Below are 17,216 nucleotides of genomic sequence, written 5' to 3' on the forward strand. Positions count from 1 at the left end.
GCTACGGGAAGAAGGGAGGGGAGAATCTCTTTGTGTTAGCTTGACTAGGTTTGAATGCATAGCCTCGGGAAAGGTAGATTGCCTCTCTGGTTTGTATTCAAAGAGAATAGTACGGCATCGCTCCGGCTAACCCAGGAAAGGGGGGGAAGCTGGGGGATGAGATAGAGGAGACCCAGGGGCTCTGGGTCTTCGAGGGGTCCCCCAGGGATAGGTTGGGGCCACTCGGGGGGGCGACTAGGAGCCCTAAATCCTGGTTGGTGGCAGCGATATCAGATCCAAGCTGGTAGTAAGCTTGGGGGGAGTTTCATGTAAGCACTCAGATTTTGGACGCTAAGGTCCCGATTTGAGACAGAAGCTTACCACACACCTCTAGAACAGTCTTTTATCAGGTCAAGGACAAAGCACATTGGATGGATATTGTAATAAGACTCTCAAATGATCACTGCAAGATGATGTAACATTCCAACAATGCATGCATGGAAGCCCACTCTTAACATGAGTATTTTTTCTTATGAATAAATACTGTGAATGTGATGGGAAAGAGAAGGGGTACAAATTTCTCAAAAACACTCCACCTTGCAAGTTTTTATTTTCAAAACTGAAAACAGAAGGCTTATGTATCTGTAGAATAAGTCCATTATGGGTAGTGCAAGTGCTAGTTTCCTCACCAATATGCCTCATATACAAGAATCAACCATCTCAAGCATCAAGATAGTTCTTCACCTCTCTTTTTCATTCCTTGGACATTCTGGAGACTCTGATGTGTATGTGTTAGGTATTACAATGACACAAAACCTCCAATTCCTTTCACACAGAGCACTAAGCAATCATATGAAGTAGATTACTTTTAGTCACTAAAGAGCAGAACCAGATTTGAGTAAGTGATTAACAGACCCTGTATCCAATTCAGTTTTATAACCCATTCAGCCTCTCCCTCCTCCCAAATATACATGTCCATAAAGCCTTCTTAGTTTTCAGAACAAGGTCCCAATCTCTGACAAAACAGAAAAGACTCACCATTCAGGCCCAAAGTTAAGTGTCTGAGTTTCCGCTGCCATTTTGTTCTTTTCTACTCCTCTTTAAAAGTGTTAACCTAAAAATAAATAAATAAAACAAAACAAAGACACAAAGGAAGAATATCATTAAGGGAGAAATTTTTTTCTTCATAAACTTAATGTGTCCTCAATACAAAAAAGGAGACTGCAGCTGGCCATCCCAGCAATATGAAATGCTAAAAGATGTTAACTGATTAAGTGAGTTCTACTAGTGAATATAAGCTCTGTAATGCAGTTCAATCTGAGATATAATTACTTTAGATAACAAGATATTTGGTCCCAGACACCACTTCCAGCACCCCTGATTTGATCATGGGCAGAGGAAGAAACAAGGCAATCTGTACAGTCTCTTTTGAGATCAATGAGCAATAAAAGACACCTGAACACACCAGCAAATACCTACTTAGGAACCATTATTGCTTTCCTCTGCAGAAGTAAAAGCTTGATTAATGAAGTCACACCTATGCAATTTATAAATTACAATGAAATTACAGAGCTTGAAAAATCCAGTCACTTATCCATGGCAAATAGCAAGATTTCCTGGGCAAGTGCCAGAATATTTCATTTAAAATTTTCTATTACTTACAACTGCAAAAAAGATTATGTACCTGTAACTGGTGGTTCTTCAAGATGTGTGGCCACTCTCTGAGGGTTTACACACTCATGCCATGTGTTCCAAGAGCAGAAATTCGTAGTGTCTTTTGGTCCACGCATATGCCCTTGCCTCATCTCATGGTTTCATCTGAGGGGATAAAGGGCAGGGCAGATAAACCACATCTCTAATTCCTTCTCCATCGCAAACTGAATAGATCCACAGCAGAGGAGGAGGGTGGAAACTGAAATACAGATGGGGACCACACATCTCAAAGAACCTCCAGTTATAGTTAAGTAATGTCCTCCTCTTCTCTGAGTGATGGTTCCTACTTTATTCCACTGAGGGTGATTAACAAGCAATACCTAATTCGGAAGATGGTGCAAGGACGAGGATGGAATGGTTGTGTGGAGGACAGCCACAGCGAATGAAGCATTCATTGCAGAGTTCTGCACCAAGGCGAAATATGCAGCGAAGATATGTACTCAACTCAACGTGGCCACCTTATGTGTCTCTCAAAGTGGGTTCATCATGGAGGGTGGCTATAATTCACGCCTGGGCCCACGTGCAATAGGCTTTCACTCCAAGGGGTGGAGACAGCCAAAACAACTGATAGATTGTAATGCACTCAAAGATCCACTTGGAGATTCTTTATGTGGAGACTGCTTGTCCCTTAACACTCTCAGCTATTGTGATGAACAATCTAGCAGACCTCCTGATAGGTCTTCTCTGCAGGTAGAAGGCCAAGGCCTGGCAGGCGTCAAGGGATCAAAGTCATCGTTCCTCTGCGACGTGAGGGGCTTTGGAAAGAATGCAGGTAAAGAGTATGAGTTGGTTGAGATGAAACTGGATATGACCTTTCGTAGAAATTTAGCATGTAGCCACAGAGAGACTTTGTCCTTATGGAAAGTGGTGAAAGGGAGGGTCTGCCATCATGGGCTGTTTCATTAGTGCCACAAGAATGAAGCTGAGGTCCCACTGGGTAGGAAAGTTCTGAGGAGACCTTTCCAAAACCTAGTAGTCAATGGATGTGTAAATACAGAGTGTCCTTCCACAGGGGGATGGAAGGCACTGACTACCGCTATGTAGACCGTGAGAAAGTTGAGGGTGAGCCCTCACGTCTTCAAGAACAGGAGGTAATCCAAAAGAAAAGGAATCTCCACTTGCTCTGTGGAAAGCCGTTTCTGTTGGGTCCAGGAGGCAAAGCATTTCCACTTGGCCCAGTAGGAACACCCAGAGGACTCTTTTCTGCTGCTCAAGAGGATGTTTTGCACTTCAGATAAACATTCACATTCTAGTGAAGATGCCCATCCAAATACTACACACTGAGGTGAAGCATCTACAGATCAAGATGTCTGTGCTATTGTGTTAGCAGCTTGGGGAAAGTGGGGATAGGAAGTGGGGGACAGGCTAACATGCAGAGTAGGTTGGGAAACCAGAACTGTCTTGGCCAGAATGGGGCAATCGGAATGACTATGGCTCACTCCTGCCGGATCTTGTGGAGTACTTGTGGCAGGAGTGGTAGAAGGGGAAAGGCATAGTTGCTCTGGTTTAACCAGCAAAGTATGAGAGCATCGCCCTGGGAGTGGATACCAATATCCTCTAGAGCAGTAGTTTTCAAAGTTCGGGTGGTGGAATTTAAGGCACCGGGTCACCTGGCTCAGCACCCAGGGACACTGCTGGCCGGTCAGTAAAACTAGTAGTAAAACTAGTAGTCCTTACCCAGAAACGGCTAGCAGCAGGTCTGACTCCTAGGCCGGGGGATGGGGGGAGTCATGGAGCTCTATGCACTGCCTCTGCCCCATGCACTGGCTCCACACTCCCATTGGCCAGTTTCCAGACAATGGGAGCTGGGGGTGATGCTGCCTGCCGGCAAGAGCTGCGCATCTTCACCTAGGAGCCGGACCTGTTGCTGGGCACTTCCGGGGCACAGTGCAGTCCACAGTGCCAGGACAGGCAGGAAGCCTGCCTCTACATCCCTGCTATGCCACTGATCAGGAACTGCCAGAGGTAAGCCAGCACCCCAAACCCCTGCCCTGAGACCTCCCCCAAACCTCGAGTCTCTTCCTGCACTCCAACCCCCTCATCCCCATTCCAGACCTGACCCCCTCCCACATCCCAACTCCCTGCCCCAGCCCAGGGCCCCCTCCCACACCCTGAACCCCTCATTCCCATCCCCACCATGCAGTCCTCACTTCTGCACCCTAACCCTCTGCCCCAGCTCTGTTGGTTTGCGGGCAACAACAATTTTCTTCAACTGGGTCGCCAGGAAAAAAAAAAGTTTGAAAACTACTGCTCTAGAGCAATATGTGCTGCATTTGTTGCTGGAGTGGGAGGCAGAAAGGTCTCTGGTTGGAATCCCCCATGGGTTCAAAATGTCGCTTACTACAGTGTTGTGGAGTTCCCACTTGTGGTTGGCCACTAATGTTCTGCAATCACATTCTGAGTACCCAGAAGACAGGCTGCCAACAACAGGATCTTGTGGCCAATGTACCAATCCCATAGATTGGCCGCCTTGGCACACACAGCAGACAACCTAGTGTCCCCTTGTTAGTGGATGTAATTAATGGTGGTGCTGTTGTCCAACATGATGAGAACATGATGGGAGCCAATGGATGGAAAAAATGCTTGACACATTCTCCGTACTGTCTGGAGTTCCAGAATACTGATGTGCATCTGGATTCCCGAGGGGTCCAGGTCACTTGCATCATACACTCTTCCATGTGTGCTTCCCATTCTGCAAGGGATGTGTCTGTATGATCGCCTGTCCGTGGAGGATGGGAGGAAGGGGATACCTACACAGACTTGTTGCAGGTCGGTCCACCACTGGAGGACAGAGAGCACCTAGGGAGGAGGGGGGGAAAGACAGTCAGCATAAGGTACGTAGCATGCCGTGGGGGTGACTAAACTCTCTGGAGCCACATCTGTAGGCAAAGAAGGTGGAGGCAAGCAAAGGCAATAACATACACGCAGGCTGCCATGTGGCCAAGGAGGGATAAGCACATTTTATGTTCAGAGGCCAGCTCCCACTGACCTTACAGTTGGGAGTGTTCTGCACATCAGTCTACAAGTGTCTCAAACCGGTTATCCAGAAAATCAGCACCACACAGTGGTCGTCTGTGGAAATTTTCATTTATGTGACCTGCCCAACATCACATAGGAACTCTGTGGCTCAGAAAGGGATAAAATCCAGTTCTCCAAGACAACATTCAAATGCTTTAACAAGATGACCATTCTTCCACTTCCTACAGTTAATGTAATTTCCTGAGTTTTTTAAAACTTAAATTGAAAAAACAAAAGTGTCATCATGTGGAACCATAATGACCTGCATATGGGTCATCATTTTCAGATCCACAGTCCATTTCTCTCCCACTCGAGGGAAGGGAGCATCTGGTAGCAGGAGAAGGCTGCTACTATTTTCTATGTGAACATGCCCTAGAAGGGAGACGACAGGTGTCTCACAGACTATTTGCCAGACAGCAACAGAACGTCAAGAGTTGGGAATAGTATGTTCAATTCCAGGTTCTGCACAGTGTGCTCTAGTAGTTACAGACTCTTCTGCTTTGTCCCACCCACCCTAGCCAGTTCGCTCCTGCTTATACTCCCTGTCCCTATTTTATCCCCTCACTGTGGACCAATTCGGGTAAATTTTCACACGGACAGAAGACACATCCCTGACACAAGGGCAAGCCTCCCATCAAATGTTAAGCCCTTTCTCCAAATGGAGACACCTGAGCTTCTCACTTAAGTGTCTGTAAGAGCTTTTTTAAACATGGGCAAAACATATTTTTCCCTACTATGATTCTCAGAAACAGTTAAACAAGGCTGTTTTCATCCATGATAGTCTGCCATGAAGTTCTGAGGATAATGGCTAAGGTTAAGATTATGTCATGTTTATTAAAAACTCACAGACAGGTCGCAGGCAATAAAGTAAAATTTATAGAAGCCCATCACCTGTTTGTGACTTTTACTAATAAATAGGAGGGGGAAGGACTGACTGCCACACAGGATGGGACAGCTCAAGCCCCCACCACAACCATTGGGGGTGGGGGGCGGGAGGGAGAAGTGGGACAGTTCCAGGCCCCGCTGGGGTAGGGGGAATGGGACAGCTGCAGCCACGGGGGGGGGGTGAAGCTATGGGACAGCTTCAGACCACACTGCAGCTATAAGGGGGTGGAGATGTGATAGCTCCAACCCCTGCTGCTGTTCCAGTGTGGGCTGAACCCGAAGAAGTCACGGAGGCCCGTTAAAGTCAAGGAATCCATGACCTCGATGAATAAATCATATCCTGACTAGTTGCACCTTGTCAAGTTCTGATTGCCTTCTTGTGGAATGCCCCATGGGCAGTATAAAGCAAAATCAAAGTAGACAAAATGCAGAACAGAAGTTCATATTCTAAGCAACAAGCTCAACAAAATTTGTAATTTTAGGGAACTCATCATTGCCCACTTCAAAGCTCTTCTGATTGTAATTTACACCTTTAGGACTGCTACATGTTTTAAACTTTGGGAGATCTGAACTCCGAAGAAGAGCCAAGCAATACTCTCACCTCAGCCATTTTTCCAACACATGCTGAAATATCATCATGAACATGTGAACATGAGAGAAGAAACACAGCTCTCCCTTTTCAAGCAATTCAGTGTTTACCCAGGAGACTTAAAACATACATCTCTCTACACCAGGTGGGCAAATTTTTGGCTCGAGGGCCACATCAGGGTTGCGCAACTGTACGGAGGGCCAGGTAGGGAAGGCTGTGCCTCCCGAAACAGCCTGGCTCCCACCCCCTATCCATCCCCTCCCACTCCCCACTCGACTGCCCACCTCAGAACCCCCAACCCATCCAACGCCCCTTGCTCCTTATCTCCTGACCGCCCCCTCCCAGGACCCTCACCCCCATCCAATCCCCCTGCTCCCTGTCCCAAATGCCCCAACCCCTATCCACACCCCATCCCGACAGTACCCCCTCCCCTCCAAGACTCCCACTCCTTATCCAACCTCCCTCTGCTCCTCGTCCCTTGATCATCCCCTCCCAGGACCCCAGGACCCTAACTGCTCCCTGGGACCCCTTATCCAACCCCCTGCTGCTCCCTGCCCCGACTGCCCTCCCGACCCCTATCCACATCCCCGCCCCCTGACAGACTCCCTGGGAATCCCACTCCCAACCCTCCCTGTTCCCCATCCCGACTGCCCCCCAGAACCTCCACCCCGTCCAACTGCCCCCTCCTCCCTGACTGCCCCCAGAACCTCCCCGCTCCCTAACCTAATCCCCTCGCCCCCACTCCCTTACCAACAGCAGGAGCTCACAGCTGCAACATCCGGCCAGAGCCAGCTGCACTCCTCACGCTGCCCACGAGGAGCAGCGGGCCAGAGTGTGGCCCGAACAGTAGCATGGCTGCAGGGAAGAGGGGACAGCAGGGGAGGGGCCAGGGACTAGGCTCCCTGGCCAGGAGCCCAGGGGCCGGGAAGAACAGTCCCGCGGGCCATGTCTGTTCTACACAGCCATTTCAACCTTCAGGTCTTGCAGAGCAGGGCCTGGAAAATTCACTCGCCTATAGTTAATAGAAAGCTTTCCCTAGAGTAGAGGACTCCTAAGACGACATTTCTGCAGAATCTAAGACTCTATATTAATTACATTTCTAACTTTTATGATTGGAAATATAACCTTCCCACTTTGAACCACTACAAGATATTCCGAGTCTTTGGGCAGCTTTTGCTTCAGTGCCTGTTACCAGTAGTAGCATTCTCAAGCAGCAAAGTGAAACTAGCCATGGGTTGGTCACTTTCACAGCTGCTATACAGAACTCAGTAGCATAAGAGACAGGAAGTGGAAGTATTGAAAGGAGAGCTTGATAAGAAAAAAAGGATAGGTTAAAGATCCTAACCTTGCCCCTATAAGAGCAAAGAGGAAGGATGTGAAATAGCAGAGACTCCACCTACTCACCCATTTTGCATCAGCAGCTAGGAGAGTTGCAAAGCATCAGAGTAATGGGAGATCCCCATTCTCCAGCAGCGGAATAGGGAGGGAGAAAGATCTTTTACTCCTTCAGCAAATCAGAAGCGGACGGGAGCTCCAATGTTTTAAAAAGATGTGAACGATCAAGCCTCCAGGCAGAATCTAAGGCAGGGGTGAGCAAACTGCAATCCGCAGGATGGATCCGGCCCCTCAGGGCTTTGGATCCAGACCGCGGGATTCCCCTCCATAGCACCGTGGGCTCAGGCCCACTCTCAGAAGCGACCGGCACCACTTCCCTGTGGCCCCCAGCAGGGGGGCAGAGGGCTCTGTGCATTGTCCTTGCCTCCAGGTCCCATCCCCCACAGCTCCCATTGGCCGGGAATAGGGAACCCTGGCCAATGGGAACTTCGGGGGAAGTACCTGGAGGCACGGATAGAGCAGCGCACATGGAGCTCTCTGCCCCACTCCCCTCCCACAGGGGCTGCAGCGCTTCCCAGAGTGGCATGGCATGGGGCCCGGGCAGGTATGCAGGGAGCCTGCCCTGGCCCCCCCATGTGCGCTGCTGCCACCCTGGAGCCGCTTTAGGTAAGTGGCACTGGGCCCGGGCCCAAACCCCTCCTGTGCCCCACCCAACTCCCTGCCCTAAGCCCCCTGCCTGCCATCTGCACCCTAACCCCCTCCCACACCCTTCCTGCTCCCCAACCCCTTGCCCTGAGCCACCTCCTGCAGTCCACACCCCTCCTGCACCCCAGCCCCATTCTGAGCCCCCTCATATACTCTGCGCCTCTCCTCTGCACCAATCCCTTGCCCTGAGCCCCTTCCTGCACACCACACCTCCCTCACACCCCGCACTCCCTCCTGCACACCAACCCCCTACCCCAGCCCTGCATATAATTTCCCCACCTAGATGTGGCCCTCGGCCCAAAAAGTATGCCCACCCCGATCTAGGGACAGCACCCTTCCCAACTGACTGGAATAGAATCTGAGTTTCTCACCAAAATGATGCTTCTAGGCCTTACTAGCGTCCAACACAAACAAAAAAAATAAATATATAAAAAATAAATAAATATAAAAGCCCTTTCATATGAGTCTCTAGCTAGCAAGTGGCTGGTAAATATTTCTTGCTCTGTACCAGAGCAGTGCTCTTCCCCAGCAGTTCCACTAACATGCTACACATTATGAAGCCAAGTCACACAGTCAGGAGACTGCAAACGAAGGCCATGTCTATACTTACAAGCTTACAGCATCACAGCTGTACCTATACAGTTGTGCTGCTGTGAGAGTGCTCATGTAGATGCCTTATGTTGATGGGATAGAGCTCTCCCATCAACTTAATAAAACCAACTCAACAAGTGGCAGCTCCTGCCAACATAGCACCGTGCACACAAATGCTTATGCTGGCAAAACCTGTGTACTTCAGGGGTGGTTTTTTTTCACATCACTGAGCAACGAAAGTTTTGCCAACTTAAGTGCTAGCTTAGACATGACCTAAGCCATCCTATCTAATTAGTAGTACACTGCCACTATCTGTTCCAGAGGTAGAACCTATATAGTGCCTCCCTTCCAGACATCACATGGCACTGTTACTGCTACAAAACTCATTCAAATCCAGCAGAATGTATGTATAACATTTCAAAACGTATGAAGTCAAAGCACACAAATAAAAGGATTCCTGGAACGAACAATCATTTTCATCTTAATTTACCTAACCAGACCTCTGTAGGCCTCATATAGCTATAGCATGTTTTATGATTCTCAATTATGTTTTCCTCACTTTGCAAGATTTTCCATGTGCCCAGGTAGTAAACATGTTTAGAAAATGGATATTTCAGAGTGATAAAGCATTTCTAGATTGTCATTGGAAAGGCACTTGAAGAACTCTCTCACACAGAATCTACTACAAAGTCGTCTTTTCACTAAGGAGATGCTCTGAAACATGCCAGTATAGCTGTTATATGACAGGCTAAGAGACAAGACGATGGTGCAACAGGTTAGTAACAGGGTAGTCTGCTTTAACTAACTGAAAAAAAAAAATTAGCTTTAAATAAAAGTTGCTACCTTGTATACACAGGCACCGGCTTCTCCTCTGCCCTGTGGGTGCTTGATATACACCCCCGGCCACGCTCCTGAACCACCCTCAATCCACTCCAATTCCACCCCCTTTCCCCAAGTCCCTGCCCCACCACTTTACCACCTCCTCCCCCAAACACGCCGCAACCCCACTCCTCTCCCTCCCTTCCTCCCAGAAAGTCCTAAGCACCGCCAAACTGCAGTTAGGAAATGGGCAGGAAGCGCTCGGAGGGGGAAGACCGGGGAGGCAGTGCGCTTGGGGGAGGAGGCAGTGCGCTTGGGGGAGCTTGGCTGCCGGTGGGTGCAGAGCACCCGCTAATTTTTCTCTGTGGGTGCTCCAGCCCCACAGCACCCATGAAGTCTGCATCTATGCATGTATATATACATAATATACAACATATATAAAAGCATATCACCACCACCTCTGTGTCAATCATCTACTCTATAGCATAGGGATTCATGGAGAAATCCTTCCCACCTGGAGCAGAAGAGGAGGGTAGTTACACTCACTTGCTTTGTTTCAAATTAGACTGAAAACCTCAGTGTGTGATTGTAGAGTACCTACCACAATGGAGGTGTGATCCCAAATGAGGCCTCTAAGCACTACTGCAATGCAAACAGTAAGGGAAGGGAAACAGTCAAACAACTACCTGATCCAACTCTAACTGAACCCTATGCAAAGAGGGGAGCTCTGAATCAAGCACATGATTTCTGATGCATATTTTGTGGGTGGGAGGGAGCTTAACTATGCCCCATATCCCTGTTCAGCCTCCACCTATAAATAACGAACATTTTATATCCTCTCATCTTACATCAGTTTCCAACATGTGCTACAAACTCTCCATATATGGCTAAGACAATGGCTCAACCACTGATTATTAGTCAGTAACACTAACATCTTACCTCTTACATCTCACATGTAAACCAGAAGCTCAACCTTATCCCATTCCAACTACTCACCTGTAAGTGGGTCACGAGACCAGAACGTAACACTTTAGTCGTCGAACAGTCCAGAATCATCATCATCTCCACACACTATCCCCATTCTACTATGAGGCAGAAAACCCATCTACACTCCCAATACAATAGAGTTCTTATGTTGTCTTGATTTATCCTCCCTGGAGAGGCTCAGTATCTTCCAGATACTGACCACACATCTACTTTCATCTAAAGTCACTTTACACATTTAGACCAAAAATCTCAGTCCATTCAAATATTATTTACCACACAAGAGAAAGAGGAATCCACATATCTATACTATGTATGACATTTTCATTTACAGACAATGATTTAAGAAGCATTTCAACTATCGGTTTGGTTCTGTGACACAAGCATTTCCCTGTTGGAAGACATGAGAACAGAGTTAAAAGATCAAATCATGAAAGAAAAAAATTTCATAACAGTAAAATAAATTTTGCCTACTTAAAAAAAAGTAACATGTTTAAACAGCAGAAAAAAGCCTTGATTTCCAGTTTTATTACTTTTATGGATAGCCTGTTTCACCTGTTTACTTCGTGCATTTGACAGCACTTTCCATATAGTCAATTTAATGTTTCCGCTATAATTAATTTTGCATGTTTGTGTGGGTTTTTGGGACAGCTCAGGGAGAGAAAAACATTTTGAAAATAGGATTATGTGGTTGTAAAGCACTAACAAAAGTTGACAGGGGAGCTCAGAGAAGTGTACCTGAAATTACATTGAAGCCATTTTTTAAAACTGAATATATTTCAAGTTTACAATGACCTTTAAAGGATTTTAGAATATACAATCTGATGTTTTAGATAGGTACACTTAAAATATTGTCTGAATGGTGAATATCTTTGTATATTTAAGTACCTTCCTAAACTGTTGATTACCACATTTTTAAATGCCTGGGGGGGGGGGGTATGTTAAACTATAACCCTCCTTGGCATACATACATTGTAGCAATCTTAACTTAATTTTAGGTATGTATTTTTAAAACAAAAAGCCTCAGAAGCTCCATGCTGGCCTTGAAAAGCTCTGCAGGATCCCCAACTGTCCATACTCCATAGGCAATGCAGATCTTAGGAGCTGTGGGGGGGTCCCTTGGTTCCCTCTACTTCACATTGCCCTACAAAGTTTATGAGCTATGGAGAAAGGATGGTCCAGTGGTTAAGGCTCTACCCTAGTGCTGAATTCCTTGCCCCATCTTCACAGACTTCCTGTGTAAGCTTGAGCAAGTCACAGCCTCTCTGTGTCTGAGTTAACCATTTGTAAAATTCGGATAACGGTACTTTCTCTGCCTCCCAGAGGTGTTGTAAGCATAATTCCAATAAGAGAGATTCTCAGATGCTACAGTCATGGGGGCAATATAACTATCTAAGATAGCCAGGTTTCTGCAATGCTGCTCTCACATCATAAGCAGCTAAGTCAAACATTAAGGCAGATTTCTGCAAATAAGTACTTTAAATAATTGAAACTGTATTTAAAATAAGGCAGTTTCTTTTAACAGCATCCATAATTTAAGTGCTTTCACCACTTGCTGTCAAACTCTCCAAAAAACTCTTAGATGTACCTGAGTGAAGTAATATAAAAATACGTTGTGAAAAAGTATAAGCAATATAAACATAGGATTTATAATTGCTCCCTACTTATCACCATAACTAAGGATTTACTGCTAAGTGGCTTCCATGTTCAGGAAATTTTTAGCTAATTCAAAAACAGCTTGAGAAAGTTTCTTCATATTTTGAGAAAGATAGTTGGATATTATTCTGCAATAAACCCATTGCTGCAAACTAAATTACTAACAAAGACACCAAAATTTGTAAAGCTGGGACTGAGACCCTGATCCTCTATCTTCACACCCTGCCACTACCACTGGAACTAAAAGTGAATTACAGAAATGTAGTACAGCAGGACCCTACATTCTTTTTAATATGCAACCAACCACAAGAGGACACACTGTTCACATATACATCACTACTAAATCTTCTTGGTTACAACCCATTTCCTTTATATATAGTCTAAAAGCAAACTTTAAAATCCTTGTTTAAGCTTTTTGTCCCCCTGATTGTTTTATATTTGAATCATTTATCTCAATATATCTTTGAACAGAAATACTGGAAAGCCAGTATCATGACATCAAAAAGTCAAGGAACAGAATCCTGAGATGAAAATTAATTTTTAAATCACTGTTTAAAAACCATGGGACTGTTTGTTAACAGCTATTTAACTCTACTTGAAGGAATAGCTTGAAGACAAGACCTTTTTTAAACATTTCAGTTGCGGGGAGCGGGAAGAGGACAACACTCCTGTATCAGTTATTTGGACTTCTAAAGAGAACTCCAGCTAAAGAAAGGAAAATAAACATTTAATATTTTGGACATTTCAAATGTCAAACACAAGCAGAAAATCTAAGGAGAATTTCAGGCCTCAACACATTAAAGAAGAAAAATAAGAAATAAAATATTGCATCAGGGGTCTCCAACCAACTCCCCCTTGCAGGTCACTTTAAGGCCAGGTCTACAGTTAAAACTTAAGTTTTAACTGCACTGCAAATATCATTGGGAGAGCTTAGACTAGCAAAAAGTCCATCCAGCCAACATCGCAGATCAACATGGATAATGTGCACGCGGGTTACCCGTAATCTTTCAATTCTACACTACATCCCAAATGGAAAACTTCATTTACCTCTTTGAAGTATTCATAAATTTGAAAGGCATTATTCAACTTGATTTGTTTTAACTTAAAAAAAATTTCAGTTCCTGACAGAGCACCTTTTAGATATTAAGTCTTTGGAAGGTCCGGCATTGTTTTGTTTTAAAATGTCCTTTAAAAACGTGTACACACAGATTTTTCTATTCCCCAGTTGGCATTTGAGACTTTTCAGAGAGCAAAATAATTGATTATACAGGGGAAAATAGTGAAACTGACTATAAACAAAGCAAAAATGGAAAAAATAGAGCTCTACACCACCTTTTTGGTTATAGTAGTATTTACTTTTAATTATGACCACTACAGAGTTTTCATAGAAAAGACTGATTTTTCAAGCCGTTTTTCCTTTAAATTTATTGTACATTTTAGAGAGAAAAGAAATATTTTATCATACTTTAAGTCCCTTTGCTGGCACCATTTTATTGGAGAAAAGAAGAGATGTTCAAGGTATTTGAGAAATTTTATTGATGCATTACACAGGTCTTTTGATGCATTTTCAAAGTATGAGTAGTAAACCAAGATGCAATATAAATACTCTCTATTTTAATGGTCTATATTAGCTGAAAACAGAGACACTAGAAAACAGTTCAAAAAAGGCTCTGCAGCAAATCTGGTGACAGAGGATGTAATCTTTGTGCAAGCATATCCACATGCCCAGATGACATGGTATCCCCGTCCAGCTCCTGAAATCACTAAAATATTTTACAACTTTGTCAGAGAACTGAAAAGATACATTAAGTCTTCAGATAGCAGTGGAGTCAACAAGCTGTCAAGTCTTGCTATGACCACTATAAATTTTCACTGTAACGTACCACTTCAGTTGATGGTACCGCTATTTCTGACCTATTTAATACAGTTAACCAGGAAGCAGAATCTTGCATTTTGTCCAGGCTCAATGAATAATCCATTCTGTGACACAAGAGCTCTGACACCAATTACCTCACTGGGTGTGTGCGCGCATGCTACTTTAAAAAGTTTTCCCACTGCTGCACCTCCATGGATTCTCCTGCTCATACTGACAGGGCACAGGCTTATTTCCACAGTATCGGCTAAGGGCAGGTCTACACTATGGGGCTAAGTCAACCTAAGTTACTCAACTCCAGCTACATGAATAATGTAGCCGGAGTCGACATACCTTAGATCAACTTATTGTTGTGTCTACACTGTACTGGGTCAAAAGGAAAAACTCTACCATCAACTTATTTTATGCTTCTCGTTTTGGTGAAGTACCAGAGTCAAGGGGAGAGCAACCCCCAGTGGATCGATCACCACAGCGTCGATCTACAGAAAGTGGAGACAAACCCTAACTTTGAGCTAGACAAAGTCTAGACAAATTAGTGACCACCAATGCCTTGTCTATACTAATGCTCCTATCAGTCCTACTACCAACAGAATTAGCAGCAACAGGTGAGTTCAATAAATGTCAGAAGTTTTGTTGACTTCTATAACAACTGTTTGTGTAAAAAAGATCCAGATTATCACAATGTCCATCTATTACATATTCTACTCAGACATGTTTATCTTTAATAAAAATTTAGTAGGCAATAAATACGAGTAGAATTGTGGAAAAGGAAACATTTTTCAAAAAGTGGCACAAGCTAGCTCCTGAAGCAAGAAAGCAAAGGGTGATGAGCTGAAAATTATTAAATCTAAAAAAGTCAACAAAAGCTGAATTCAGATATAAAATTTAGAGAACAAAATAGGGACAGCAAAAATAATGGCAAAAGTAACCACAAAAAACAAGGCCATCATATTGAAGTAATGGGCATAGGAGAATGTTCGGGGGGAGGGTTTACTCCAACTATGTCAATCTGTATTGATCCCCTTAACCTCAAACTTGTCTTGATTTAAACTGCAGTTATACATGCTTGAAAGTGCTGGCAGTGTTTTGTTGACATTGAGACTACTTGTCTTGGATTAATACCAAACATACATGACCCAGATCAATGGGCTCTTCAGCCTGCCAAGGTCTCCAGGATCCTACGCTGCTGATTATTCCCCTTAACACCCAGCTCGCTGAGGGGAAGGCCTCAGTCCTGAACCAGCTCTTCTCTCCTACCGTCTGCAATATGACAAGGCCAGGCACGCTCAGAGGAGTATGGTTTCAGTGCGAACGGAACCTGCCCACGGCTCGCCCAGGACACCGGACGGTCCCACTAGGGTGGGAGAGGAGAGTTTACAGGAGTCAGGATAAGAAGGAAATTACCAGGAACCAGAGGTGGCCCGGGATAATCCGAGAAATCTCGCAGCTGCCTGACAGGCTCCGGTCCAGCAGCACTCACCCAACTCGCGGCAGGACCCGCTGTCAAGAGACCACTTGGACGAAGCCCCCACCCCTCAGAGCCACTGGGAACAGGACAGGGTGAGGCCGCCGGAGTCTCCTCGGAAGCCAAAGCGGAAAAGATCAAACGCAGAGGCTCCGGGAAAGGCCTATATCCCATAAGCCAAGTCCAAATAACCTCGGCTCCTCATAGGCCGCGGGCCTCCCTGGCTCCCGTACCCTTTCCCGGGACAGTAACCGTAGGCGAAGCCGGTGCTTCCAAAGCGGCCTATACACGTTCCCGCAGCAGAGCCGCGTGTGCGAGACGGACAAGCCCCGAGCGGGAAGGAGAAACCCTCAGACACAACCCGGCGCACAGGGGAGCCAGCCAGAACCAGCGGGGTTAATTACCTGCGATCCCGGACGGAGAATCTCTCACAGCCGAAGCAATTCCTCAGTCCCTACAACACAAGATGGCGGTCGCGCCGCCACGCATCGTCACGTGATATAGGGCGCCACCTAGCTGCGTAGGTCCCGGATGAGAATGGCGGCGGTTTGAGGGAGCGCGCGTTGCAAACAGAGCGCGAGCTAACAGATGGAGAGACCTAACGCCAACGGCCGCCGCGAGCCCCACCCTAGTACCAGCACAGAGCCTCGAGAGAGCATAAGGCCGGCAGCGTCCGGCTCTCTGCCTGTCACCTCCTGCGCCACCCAGCTGTGCCCAGCGCCCACGCTTCCCTTCCCTCCCTGCTTCCACAGTGTGCAGGGCTGTCCCGCCCTGGGGCACCCTGGCTCCTGCCCCTCCTTGAGCATCGCTTTGTTTGGGGGGCCTAGGCCACGCAATCCTGTCACCCAGGTGCCAGCTAGGGTGACCAGACAGAAAATGTGAAAAATTGGGATGGGGGGTAATAGGAGCCTATATTAAAAAAAAGACCCAAAAATTGGGACTGTCCCTATAAAATCAGGACAGCTGGTTACCCTGGTGCCAGCTATGGTCCCACTCTGCATCCAGCTCCATGCTGAATGAGGGGACTGGTCAGATACTTCCCCACAGCCTCCACTTCCTGCCCGTCTCACTCTTCTGCTCTCAACTGCCCCATGTCTTCCTTCCCCTGGCCTATAATGACCTTAATCCACCACAGAGCCTAGACTCCTTCAACCCTCTGACATGTAGCCAACCCCCCCCCCCCACTTCATCTGCAGCAACCACCCTGTCAAGGTGTTCAGGCTGCTTCCTTTCCCAAGCGAGCAGTGACTCGGCCTGATGAAATACATCTTAGAATATTCAAGGGGTTGACTGAGGAAATATCTGAGCCATTGGCTATTATCTTTGAAAACTCATGCAAGATGAGAGAGAGTCCAGGGGCCTGCAAGCAGATAAATATAGTGCCAATCTATAATGACAATCTGGGCATTTACAGATCAGTCAGATTAATTTAAGAACCCAGAAAGATAATGGAGCAAATAATCAAACAATCAATTTGTAAACACCTAGAAGATAAGGTGATAAGTAACAGTCAACATGTATTTATCAAGAACAAATGAGTCAAACTAACCTAATAGCTTTGTTTCACAGAGTAACAATCCTTGTGGATGGAGGAAAGCAGTAGA

At 46.0% G+C, this 17,216-nt stretch overlaps 1 protein-coding gene across 7 annotated transcripts in view; it reads right to left on the reverse strand.

Annotated features, from left to right (window-relative positions):
* GIGYF2 (GRB10 interacting GYF protein 2) overlaps window positions 1–16,118 on the reverse strand; it is a 173,100-nt gene extending 156,982 nt beyond the window's left edge. For 4 of the 7 annotated variants that reach the window (XR_012656383.1, XM_075068594.1, XM_075068591.1 and 1 more), the window contains exons 1-2: window positions 16,017–16,118; window positions 1,018–1,093 (exon numbers count right to left, since the gene is read on the reverse strand). Coding sequence is in view for 5 of the 7 variants with exons in the window: in XM_075068594.1 (XP_074924695.1) it covers window positions 1,018–1,058 (41 nt within the window). In the remaining 2 variants the exon portion in view is untranslated. Of the gene's footprint in view, window positions 1–1,017; window positions 1,094–10,928; window positions 11,010–16,016 lie in introns of all 7 variants that reach the window. The other 3 variants (XM_075068592.1, XM_075068593.1, XM_075068595.1) reach the window with 3 other exon arrangements.
* Window positions 16,119–17,216: the final 1,098 nt, after the last annotated feature.

Source organism: Chelonoidis abingdonii, chromosome 8, assembly GCF_003597395.2.
Source record: "Chelonoidis abingdonii isolate Lonesome George chromosome 8, CheloAbing_2.0, whole genome shotgun sequence".
Taxonomy (NCBI): Eukaryota; Metazoa; Chordata; order Testudines; family Testudinidae; genus Chelonoidis; species Chelonoidis abingdonii.